The sequence below is a fragment of the Chlorocebus sabaeus genome, chromosome 8 (assembly GCF_047675955.1).
Source record: "Chlorocebus sabaeus isolate Y175 chromosome 8, mChlSab1.0.hap1, whole genome shotgun sequence".
Classification (NCBI taxonomy): Eukaryota; Metazoa; Chordata; class Mammalia; order Primates; family Cercopithecidae; genus Chlorocebus; species Chlorocebus sabaeus.
The window spans coordinates 17145187-17157364 of NC_132911.1; the positions used below are offsets into that span (position 1 = coordinate 17145187).

General features: G+C 43.9%; 1 protein-coding gene across 12 annotated transcripts in view; it reads right to left on the reverse strand.

The window, feature by feature from the left end:
• The window catches only part of MTUS1 (microtubule associated scaffold protein 1), a 164825-nt gene that overhangs the window by 10989 nt on the left and 141658 nt on the right, over window positions 1-12178 (reverse strand). For all 12 annotated transcript variants that reach the window (XM_073017959.1, XM_007961738.3, XM_007961744.3 and 9 more), the window contains one exon: window positions 1004-1206. In XM_073017959.1, the coding sequence (XP_072874060.1) occupies window positions 1004-1206 (203 nt within the window). The remainder of the gene's footprint in view (window positions 1-1003; window positions 1207-12178) is intronic.

Sequence of the window (12178 nt, forward strand, 5' to 3'; positions counted from 1 at the left end):
GTGGAGGATCACTTAAGCCCAGGAGTTCAAGTCCAGCCTGGGCAATGTCACAAGACTCGGTCTCTAGACACACACAAAGAATGCATAAAGAGCAACCCAACTGGGGTTCACCACTCAGCTCTCCTCTGTCTCCTTCCCTACCCTCAGGAACACAGACACAGAGGCTCTCCAGAGTGACAGATGGAAATGGCTGCATCAGCCACAAGGAATGACCGGGAATGAGGATATGTTTTACAGTGACAGGGCCACATGCTCTGTGCCTGTCATTTGACCACTCAGGCCCTAGCACGTACCTGGCCTGGAGCAGGCACTCTGCAGATAATTACTAAATGAAAAACTGAGTTAAAAAGAGAGCTATGAAATCAGAAAGGTTTGATATTTTATTCAGTGAAAAAAAATGGGGTATTTAAACAAATGCCACTAAAAAAAAAAAAAAAAAAAAAGCAAAACAATAGTTTGGCAGCACAACACCAGGATGTTTATAAGGGATTATTTCTGGGTAGAAAGAAAAGGTTGTTTTTCAATTTTATCTTTTCCTCCTCCTTTTCTTCCCTTCTTTCACTTAACATACATACATTGCTTTGGTCATAGGAAAACTCTTCAATTAAAAAGACATTGTTTCCGAGGCGGGTGGATCATCTGAGGCTGGGAGTACGAGACCAGCCTGGCCAACATGGTGAAACCCTATCTCTACTAAAAATACAAAAATTAGCTGGGCATGGTGGTGGGTGCCTACAGTCCCAGCTACTCAGGAGGCTGAGGCAGGAGAATCACTTGAACCCAGGAGGCGCGGAGGGTGCAGCGAGCCAAGATCAAGCCACTGTCCTCCAGTCTCTAGCCTAGGCAACAGAGTGAGACTCTGTCTTAAACAAACAACCACAACATACTTTTTATACCGATTAGACTAAAAAACAAAGAGAAGCTCATCAAGGATGTGAACAGCAATCAGGACACAAGTAAGCAGCGGAGGCCTCAGACAAGCTCTGGCTGCAAAAGCACAGACCTGCTCTTGCAGTTGCATTTTGTACTTCTCTGCTTCTTCAATGTAAGTGTCCCGAAGCTTTTCATACTCCCTGGTGTAAAATTCCTTAAGCCGATTCTCTCGTTCTGTTTTTTCAGCCTGGTGCTGCTGGACAAATGCTTCATACGCTGTTTGTAACTCATTCCTGGCTTTTTCTAATTTCTCGCAGGTGGTTGAAGCAGTGACTGAAAACAGATGAGAAAGAAGAGGGAAGAGGTCATTTTATTTGTGAAATGTCCTATATTCATTGCAATCACACACAGCTGTGATGACACCTGAAGCATAAACCCACGATGTCTCAGGTCTCTGGTGACCATATGTTCAAACGTAACAGTATGGAACTGAATTGTAAAAAGGAACACAAGGCCAGGGCATGGTGGCTCACACCTGTAATCCCAGCACTTTGGGAGGCCGAGGTGGGGGAATCACCTGAGGTCAGGAGTTCAACATGGCGAAACCCTGTCCCTCTTAAAAATATAAAAATTAGCCAGCATGGTAGCAGGTGCCTGTAATCCCAGCTGTTTGGGAGAGTGATACAGAACTGCTTGAACCCGGGAGGCGGAGGTTGTAGTGAGCCAAGATCACGCCACTGCACTACAGCCTGGGTGACAGACTGAGACTCCATCTGGAAACCGCCCCCCCGCCACCCAACCAACACACACACACACTCAAAAAAGTGACTCCCAAGCAGTAAGAGAAGTACTTCAGAAGAGCCAGGTTTCCAAGGGAAGATCCCTTCTCGTGGTGACCAGTCAATGCAGTGGTCAAGAAAAGAGCCTCGGCCAGGCCGAGACATTTCTTAGGACAAGCGACTCCTCCGTCTCCCAGCCAGCCAGTGTGGCAGAAGCTCATACAAGAGCAAGAAAGGCCAGGGAGAACACACGAGTGGACCTTAAGCTTGTGCTTAATTTCAGCTGATTATAATTTGTTATTTCAAAACTAATTAAAATGAAATATTAGTCTCTATTAAACACAAATCACCAGAGCACAAATACCTTAGGAAATAAAAACACATCTTAAAAGCACCCACACAGGCCAGGCATGGTGGTTTATGCCTATAATTCAAGTATTTTAAGAAGCTGATGCAGGAGAATCATTTGTGCCCAGGAGTTCATGACCAGCCTGGACAACACAGGGAAACCCCATCTCTTAAAAAAAAAAAAAAAAAAATTAACCAGGCATGATGGTGTGAGCCTGTAGTCCCTGCTACTGAGGAGGCTGAGGTGGGAGGATCACTTGCGCTGAGGTTGAGGCTGCAGTGAGCCATGACTGCACAACTGTCGGGAAACAGAGTGAGACCCTATCTCAAAAAAAAAAAATTTATAAAATGAAAGGTTAAAAAAACTTTATTTATATATATATATATATATATAGAGAGAGAGAGAGAGAGAGAGAGAGAGAGAGACAGACACAGGGAGAGAGAGACAGGGAGAGAGAGAGACGGAGTCTTGCTCTAACACCCAGGTTGGAGTGCAATGGTACAATGTTGGCTCACTGCAACCTCCAACTCCCGGGTTCAAGTGATTCTCCTGCCTCAGCCTCCTGAGTACCTGGGATTATAGACGCATGCTGCCACGCCCAGCTAATTTTTGTATTTTTAGTAGACACGTGGTTTCACCATGTTGGTCAGGCTCATCTCGAACTCCTGACCTCGCGATCCACCTGCCTTGGCCTCCCGGTTAATATATTTTAAAAGGGCAAAGTAATCTGATAAACATAATAGAAAATTAGAGCATCTTATCTCTTCCGTACAACTACCAAAAACAGAATGACTAACAATATAACACATGGCAGAACACACCAAAAGACATATGTACACACACTACAATAAATCTTAGCAAATCGTGAATTCCTTAGGAAGTCTGACTTTGGATGTCCCCAGTCTTCCGTCATCGCGATGTAAATACAGGCAGACAGGGTACTACTGTAATTGTCAGGGGTACACATGCTGTCCACACCCCCAGAGTGCCCGTGGATTAATACAACAGGGTTGCCGGCAAATCTGTTAAATTAACCCTTACCTCTCTTTTGGAAAGGAATAACATATCAGGAGTTGTTGAAGATTATTATTTTAGGGCAGAGAAAAGGATGATTTAGATCAATAATAATTTGACCTAAGGAATGTGAAAATGGCAGGTTCTTACGAAAATTTCCTACAATGGTGTCGACTTGTTATCTCAGGAACATGCCACGTGGTGGTAGAAATACCCAAGTCACTTGGCCCATATCAGTATTCTTTCAGAGGAAAAGGAGGCCACATTGAAATAATGGCAGGAATAGTGTCTGCTAAAGAGAACCCTTAAAAATTAAATAAATCCACAAATGTTTATTGAAGGGCAAAGAATGAACATTTAAAAAAAAAAAAATCCCCAAAACAAAAACTATTTCTCGGTGCCTGGCACAGAATGGGGCTCCTTATCTTGTTTAACCCTCACAGAGGACCTTCCGCAACATATACATAAGGAAACTGCCACAGAAAGGCGAAATCATCTGCCCAGGCACAGAGCTGGCAAGTGTGAGAGGACGGGTTTTGGTGAGCAGTCTGAATTCTGATTCTGTCTGCACCCAAAGCCTGTGTCCCTTCTTTCCCACCAAGCTGTCTCTTGTGCCAGGGCTGGAATGGCGCATCACGGGGCCTCTACCGGAAGAGACACAGACAGAGAAGTGGCGGGACCAGGCCAGACCTGAGGGCCCAGGGAGTGGCACTCAGGATAGTTTACATCCAGTCAGGGTGGACCAAAGGTTTGTTCAGATTTTTAAAACAATTAAAAACAAAAAATAAAAACTGTGATGAGGGCTGGGCACAGTGGCTCACGCCTGTAATCCCAGCACTTTGGGAGGTCAAGGCAGGCAGATCATGAGGTCAAAAAATCGAGAAAGAGGCCAACATGGTGAAACCCCATCTCTACTAAAAACACAAAAACTAGTTGGGCATGGTGATGCATGCTTGTAATCCCAGCTACTCGGGAGGGTGAGGCAGGAGAATCGCTTGAACCTGGGAGGCAGACGTTCCAGTGAGCCAAGATCACGCCACTGCACTGCAGCCTGGCGACAGGGAGAAACTTCATCTCAAAAACAAACAAAAAACTGTGATGAAGCTGACATCAAATTAACAATTTTAATTATTTTTAAGTGGCATTACATACACTTACATCGTTGTGTAAGCTTTGCCATGATCCATTCTCCAGAACGTTACCCCCCAACCTGAAACTCCATACCAATTAAACACTAACAACCCATCCCCTCCCCTTCCCCAAGGCCCTGGCAGCGACCATTTTACTTTCTTTCTGTATGAATCTGACCACTCAGTACCTCATACACCTGGACTCATATAGTACTTGTCCTGTTGTGACTGTTTATTTCATTTAGCATATGTCCTCAAGGCTCATCCAAGCTGTGGGATGTGTCACAACTTCCTTCCTTTTGAAGGCTCAACAGTATTCCATTGTTGGCCGGGTGCAGTGGCTCATGCCTGTAATCCCAGCACTTTGGGAGGCCAAGGCAAGCAGATCGCTTGAGTTCAGGAGTTCGAGACCAGCCTGGCCAACGTGGCGAAACCCCATCTCTACTAAAAATACAAAAATTAGCCCAGCATGATGGTACACATCTATAGTCCCAGCTATTGGGGAGGCTGAGGCAGGAGAATTGCTTGAATCCAATTGCTTGAGCCAAGATGACGCCACTGCACTCCGGCCTGGGCGACAGAGCAAGACTCTGTGTCAAATAATAATAATAATGATAATATTCCACTGCACGTACAGATGACATCTGTGCATCCACTGACCATCCACGGACACTTGGGTTGCCTCCACCTTTGGCTATTGTGAGTAATGCTGCCATGAACACCAGGGGACAAATACATGCCTGAGTCCCTGCTTTCAATTCTTTGGTGTACATACCCAGAAGGAATTGCTGACTCATATGGCGATTCTATTATTAACTATTTGAAGGACTATGGTACTCTTTTCCATAGTGGTTGAACCATTCTACAGTCCCATCAGCAGTACCACACACAAGGGTTCCAATTTCTCCACATCTTCACCAGAACCTATTTTAGTTTTTCAAATATATATAACAGCCATCCTAATGAGTACATCACTGTAGTTATGATTTGGTCAGTAGATTTTCAAATTGAGTCATGTGATAGAAGTTAAATTCTGGCATCAAGGGTGAAAATCCTATCCCAGCATGAGCAATGGTGGGAGACGGAAGGGTGAGCCTTGGTGACTAAGAAACTCACAAAGCAGAAAAGATAGAACCCATAAAGACAGACGGAGGCCAGATTACAGGGGCCATCGCATGGAACTCAAGCCTTTAGGACTGAACATTAAAAGTTTTTTTTTTCCCTTTAAACGAATTTACTAAAATATAGTGACAGTCTTGATTGCTGCAAGTTTTTTTTTTTTTTTCCTTTAAAAGAATTTAGTAAAAGATAGTGATGGTCCTGACTGTTGGAAGTTTTTTTCTTTTTTTCATTTGAAAGAATTCAGTAAAAGAGAGTGATGGTCCTGACTGCTGGAGAACATTCTCTTCACATTCACTTTTCCTTCTATTACACTAGTAACCACAGAAGAAACAATGACTCAAGACGTCCAATGTTAGTCAAACGAGTAAACACAGCATTACCTTCTGCCAAGTAACTTTCCGACTCTGAAGGCTCCTCGTGTGAATCTCATACTAGAACTTTCTATGAAAACCTACAACTTCGCAAGCCACTGGTGAAATCATCAAATAACTTTCTAGTCAGAGAAATTCTAGTTTCATGCAGCCTTTTCGCTTGCTTCTCTTAAAATTTCAGATATTCCCCAAGTTAGAAAATGAAAAGTAAGAACATGATCTGAACCTATCTGGAAGCTCATATCCGGGACAGAAACATCTAAGTGAATTCAGGGACTCAGCAATACACAAGAGACTGCCTTCAAGCCCTGGGCTAGAAGAGCTTTGAAGCAGACGTTAACAGCAGGCTACCCTGGCTGATTTTAATGCATCTGTTTATAATAAAAATACTGTTGGCCTGAATATATAATTATGGCATATCAGCCTTTAAAACCAAATAGGATACACAAAAGTCCTTTCCCATTAGCCATGGGACAGGGCTGTTTCTGTGTTTACCAAAAAAAAAGGCAGCTCTGAAGTTTTGTTGGCCACCATAAGTGAGGTGAAGGGAGGACACATGGGAAGAAACGGGAAGGAGAAAGGGAGAAAATGGGTCACATGGGGGAACGGGAGGTTCACTGCTGTTATTGCAACAGTCCAAAGCGGCAGGCCCAGCCCCAGACGGTGACATCAGCCTGCAGCTGTGCACAGACCTTTGCTCTGTTTACTGGCCTGCTGTGCTGCTGGGGAACAGCTGGGCTGCAGTCATCGCTCACACTAATGGCTTTAGTTTGAAAAACCTGGCCTGGGCTCTGAAGGAAACATTTATTTGGCATAAAGAACTCAAGAAGAACTTTTTAAAGGATGCACGTGTAAACACTGTATTAAAGGTTCTCAGAGCGCTCCTCGACAGCTGTGACATAACGTGTGTGTGTGGCGGTGGGGGGCGTGCATAACCCTGATTTGAGGCCGTGGACTTTCCTGTGCACTGACTACAGCTTAGGGGAGATTTATGGTACCACCTGTGTGTGCTCTCGCCCCTATCCTCAGTCTAGTCTCTTCTTGCTTATTCTCCAGAATTCCACTCACTTTCAATTAATCAGACGTCTGCCCAACAAAGCCAAAACCAAACATTAAATGGTTCTGAATTTGCATCAAGTAAGCATGGAACTTCCCCCCAGTGATACATGCGACTGTTTAAAAGTAGGTATTACACAAACACAAAGGTAAAGTAGTCCTTTTGTCCCTTTTTTTTTTTTTTTTTTTGAGAAGAAGTCTTGCACTGTTGCCTGGCTAGAGTGCAGTGGCGCGATCTCGGCTCACTGCAACCTCCTCCTCCTGGGTTCACGTGATTCTCCTGCCTCAGCCTCCCGAGTAGCTGGGACTACAGGTGCCCGCCACCACACTTGGCTAATTTTTTGATTTTTTAGTAGAGACAGGGTTTCACTATGTTGGGGAGACTGGTCTCGAACTCCTGACCTTGTGATCCGCCCACCTCAGCCTCCCAAAGTGCTGGAATTACAGGTGTGAGATACTGCGCCCAGCCTCTGTTGTTTTAATCATTCCATTAGTTGATTTTTTTTTAAAGCATGTATATGATTAAGAACACCAACAAACCACTGCTTGTAGGAGAACTGTTGGGCAACTTTTGTATACACGTTTGTAAACCATGAAAGCTATCTCCGGCAATCTAGCTTAAAAGAGGAGATACAGTTCTCAGGATTTAAGGAAAAAGAAAAGAAAAAGAGAAAGGAAAAAAGGAGAAGGGGGGAAGGGGAGAAGGGGGGAATGGGGGAAGGGGGAAGGGGGGAAGGGAGGAAGGTAGGAAATGGGAGAAGGACAGAAGGAGAGAAGGGAGGAAGGGGGAAAGGGGAGAAGGGGGAAAGGGGAGAAGGGGGAAAGGGGAGAAGGGGGAAGGGGAGAAGGGGGAAGGGGAGAAGGGGAGAAGGGGAGAAGGGAGGAAGGGAGGAAAGGGGAAGAAGGAAAGGAAGGCAGACTCATGTACAAAATCATCTCTAAAGTATAAGGCCATATTGAGATTAGAAGTCAGTATTTTCACTCTGTCATGAACCACCCGAGAAGAATTCTAGGCCAGTGGCCCTCCCTGACAGTTTAAATCATGGATAGCTGAACAAGAAAAAAAAAAATCATAACAAGTGAAATGCTAAGTTTTGCTTTTCAAATAATTATCAGGATGATATGTGGGAAATGCCCAGTGCCACAGTCAAACATAATCTCTGGAAAACAGAGCTGGAGTCCTCCCACTGAGGAGGCACTGAGCCCTGCAGAGCAGGAGTGCAGCCATTACTTAATTAGTCCTCATGGCTTCTTCTCAGAGGGGAAGGTCAGATTTCTATTATTTCCATCTCAGAGAGACTCATTTCCCTTTGTTAATTGATAAATGTACCGTTCACAGAGAAAAGCATTACACAGCCATGGCCCGACATTGTTAATATTCTTTTGAAATGATACAGCGCTTTCCTAGTTTTTATATCTGAGTAGCACGCTTCACTATGAGACGACCAAAAATATTTTAATGCTCAAGAATATAAATAAATGTCCTAGTAGAGCCAAAATTACTTGGGTTCAAATCTCAGTCACACCACTTAGCTGCTACATCACTCGAGCAAATTACTTAAACTTTCTAAGCCTACATTTTTTTTTTTTCTTTTGACATGGAGTCTTTCTCTATCACCCAGGCTGGAGCGTAGTGGCGCAATCTCAGCTCACTGCAACCTCCGCCTCCCGGGTTTAAGCGATTCTCTTGCCTCAGCCCCTTGACTAGCTGGGATTACAGGCATGCACCACCACACTTGGCTAATTTTTATATTTTTAGTAGAGACAGGGTTTCACTATGTTGGCCAGGCTGCTCTAGAACTGCTGACCTCAAATGATCCACCTGCTTCGGCCTCCCAAAGTGCTGGGATTACAGGCACGAGCCACTGTACCTGGCCTAAGCCTACATTTCTTCATTTTTAAAATGGAGATAATATTAGTTCCTTCTCTATAGGATGAAATAGTACAGGCGAAGCACTCACCCTAGTGCCTGACCAGAGTAACTCTGCAGATAATTTGTATAACTGTTATGGCTTGCAAGAGTCCACTGATTCCAATGTGTTTGAAGATTCCTGGTAGACAGGCTTGGGGTTCCGTAACAGAAATTTAACAGTTAACAAGCAGCATTGCTGGCCTAGTATTCGAATTTGATGCATATGCACGCACACACATAGGTATTACGGTGGAGTATACACTCACTTCAAGTCTTCACCTTCCACTATTATTGTTCTCGACACTATATGCAATAGAATTTTCCTAATTTGGAGGTTTTATGTAAATCAGACCTAAAATATAAAAAGAAAAGTGCCAGGCAAATTTTCATAGTTCCACATAAGAGATTATGATAGAAAGAAGAGACGCACAGGAAAAAGAGATGATTCCATTCCCAAATTGCATACATGCACCTTTCCTGGACACTCCGGCCAGCCTGCTGTGGGCGGCAACTCTCCCTCACCCCACCTCGAAATCCCCACCTCTGCACCAGCTAGGATGGAGAAGAGTAGCCTGCCTCCAGCTCTGCCTGCAGGGGGACCCTCACTCTCTCTTGGCCGCTTGGCAAACTGGCCTCCTCCTCTCAGTTCTGGGCTCCTTGACTTCCTTCTTCAACAGCACATTCCCAATACACTTCTCAGGCTAAAGTCTCACTTCCCTTGTGCCCCATCCCCAGAACCAGGAGGGGACGCCACCTTCTACTGTAGAGTGTGATAATGTCATAACATTCTACGAGGGGAAATCCGATCACCACACACGTCCATGGCAAGTGACTATGCTGGTGACTCCTTTAAGCCAGGGTCTAATCTGGTTTGACACTGGAGGTAGTAATATCACCGAACACGTAACCAAGAAGTTGTTTTTAAACATCAAGTTGATGCTTTGTGGACAGGCAGTGGCCGAAAGAAGAAGAAAAAGGTGGGACCTAGACTAGCCCACAAATAGGCATGTCCAGTTTCCTGGGTCTCCGTGTCCTGTTATGGAAGGTAGGAACTAATACCACCTGTTTGGCCAACTGTATAGATTGGTGAGAGTAAAGTGAAACAGAGTTACTATTACACTTCCTAGAGAAAGTCTTCCCAGCCTGTGGAATACTCCGCTACTCCCAGAGTGCCAGGGTTTGCCTCTCTAAAGATACTTTGTCAAATGACCATGAAATTTTGCAGACAAGTGGTAGACAAGGTTCTTTTTCTGAATTTCAAAATTATCTCCAAATGGCTTTCTGATTGCTCTTGGACATTAAATCAACGAATCAATAAGAGCTCATTTCAAAGTCTTCCATAAATCATAAATTATTAGGAACTTACTTTTTACAGAAGGCCTGCACTATCAAATCAATCCTCCCATAAATGCCACGTCACCTTTAAAACTCAGTTCATACTTTACAAGGTGCTCTCATATTTGTTTCATGTAATGTAACAATGCTCTGAATGAATAAAATAGGTATCATCATACATCCCACTTTACTAAAGAATGGAAATGGCAGAGCTGGATCTACAACTCCAGCCTCTTTTTTGTTGTTGTTGTTGTGTTTTGAGTAGATATGGGGTTTCACCATGTTGGCAAGGCTGCTCTCAAACTCCTGGTCTCCAGCGATCTGCCCACCTCAGCCTCCCAAAGTGCTGGGATTACAGGCTTGAGCCACCATGCCCAGCCCTAGAACTCCAGCCTCTTAGAGAGCCTAAGCACAGAACACCCAATGGGATCTGACTGGCTCCTTTTCCCAGCCTGAGATCGAGTAGAGAGAAGTTAATTCACACGTACCATGGATGCCTCAGGGTAGCAGCGCTTAATTCTCCTGTGGAAGCACTGCTGAAAAGACTCCAAGATAAGGCAGGTAAAAAAATGACCTTTCTCTCGCTCTATTGGTTAGTGCTGACAAAGTGTGACTCTTAGGTGGGAAGAGAATTCCACTCAGCCAGCCTGTCTCCCATCTCCATCTTGGCGCCTAGGTACCAGCTGGGCCTCCCCTAAGCTTCTCGCCTCTCCCTGCCAATGTTCCGCCTCCCAGCCTTGAAGAGAGAAGCCTGCAAAGGCCTTGCTGTTTTTCAGCTCATTCACTGGCCAACATGCTGCAGAACAGATGCTCTTTTTTTTTTTTTTTTTAAATCACAACAGCAAACACTCCATGTAAAAACAAAAACATTTAGGAATAAAAGTGGGCTAGAGGCGAGAGCACAGCTGAATAACGAACAATCTGTTCTAAGATTCAGGCCTGAGAGAAGTGAGGCAGACTTTAAAGGAATCCTATTTCCATCAAGAGTTTCAATGTTTAAAAAAAAAAAAAAAGGGCGATTTCGAGTCAGGTACTGTTCTGCCTCTCCTCCTCCCTGACGGATCACTTTTTAGGGTGCAAGGGCCAAAAAGGCTGCTATAAGCCCTTGGCATGTGTAACATTTGAAAGCTTATTTGTAAGAATGTACTAATTCAGTTGGAGTTACTTCATATTGTCCTTACTATGCTTATTTGATATATATATCAAATATATATATGTATCAAATAAATATACATATATGTACTTTTATTACATAAAAGAAACAATATTCTAGACAGCTAGAGCAGTGTCAAAGGGTAGTCCTGGGGCACCTACATGAGAACCACCTAGATGATCATTAAAAGTGCAGACTCCTCCTCAATTTCCATTAAGGGAGAGGTTCTGCTTTATTTTTCTTCGCAGGTAGCCAAGGCTGCACTCAGATATTGCTAATGGGGAAGAAAAACTGGTCTCCTGTTAACCTGAGGACACTAGGGCCAGAGGTCAGGAAGAGGGATCACTTTCCCCATCGACACATCTTTCTAGATGTGCTGCCTCTCCTTCTATAATTGTGAAGCACCTATTACTATTCCTTAAAGCCCAAAGCAGGGTTAGTAGGATGATGGATATAGGAGATGTTGGCATCAAAAAAAAAAAAAAAAAAAGTGCAGATTCCTGGACTTCATCCCCAGCCAACGGAGTCAGAAGCAACGGGCATGAGAACCGAGGATCTGCATTTCAACCAGGTCCATTTTCGTACACAACAAAGTTTGGGAACCACTATTCTACACGATAAGGTATTAAATCAGGAAAATCACAAGTTGAGAGACCAGAGTTAGGACAAGGAACAGGACAAGGAGGAACACTCAGTGGGTTTCAAGCACAGGCACCATCAGTAAAACTGCGTATCTGCAGGTGAAAAAACGTGGCCTTTTACTTACAAAGACAGCCGACCAAAGTCCAAATTGAGGGCAGATGTGGATAGGAAGAGAATGAGCTAAGTTTGAGGTGGCTATCCACTCAGTCTTCAAACAAGTCAGGGACATAAACAGCCCTGTTTTGGTGTACAGTTGGTTTTCAGTATATTAATAGATTTTTCATTAAAGCCTACTTCAAGAAAAATCACTTCTGGAATTTTACAACTCAAAAGTGACTTACCTGTAAAGAGTTTGAAATTTATTTTAAATACATAGCCTTGTTAAACCAAAATTGTAGATAAAAACGGAACAGTGAATGAATCAACACGTTCCATATGGTGT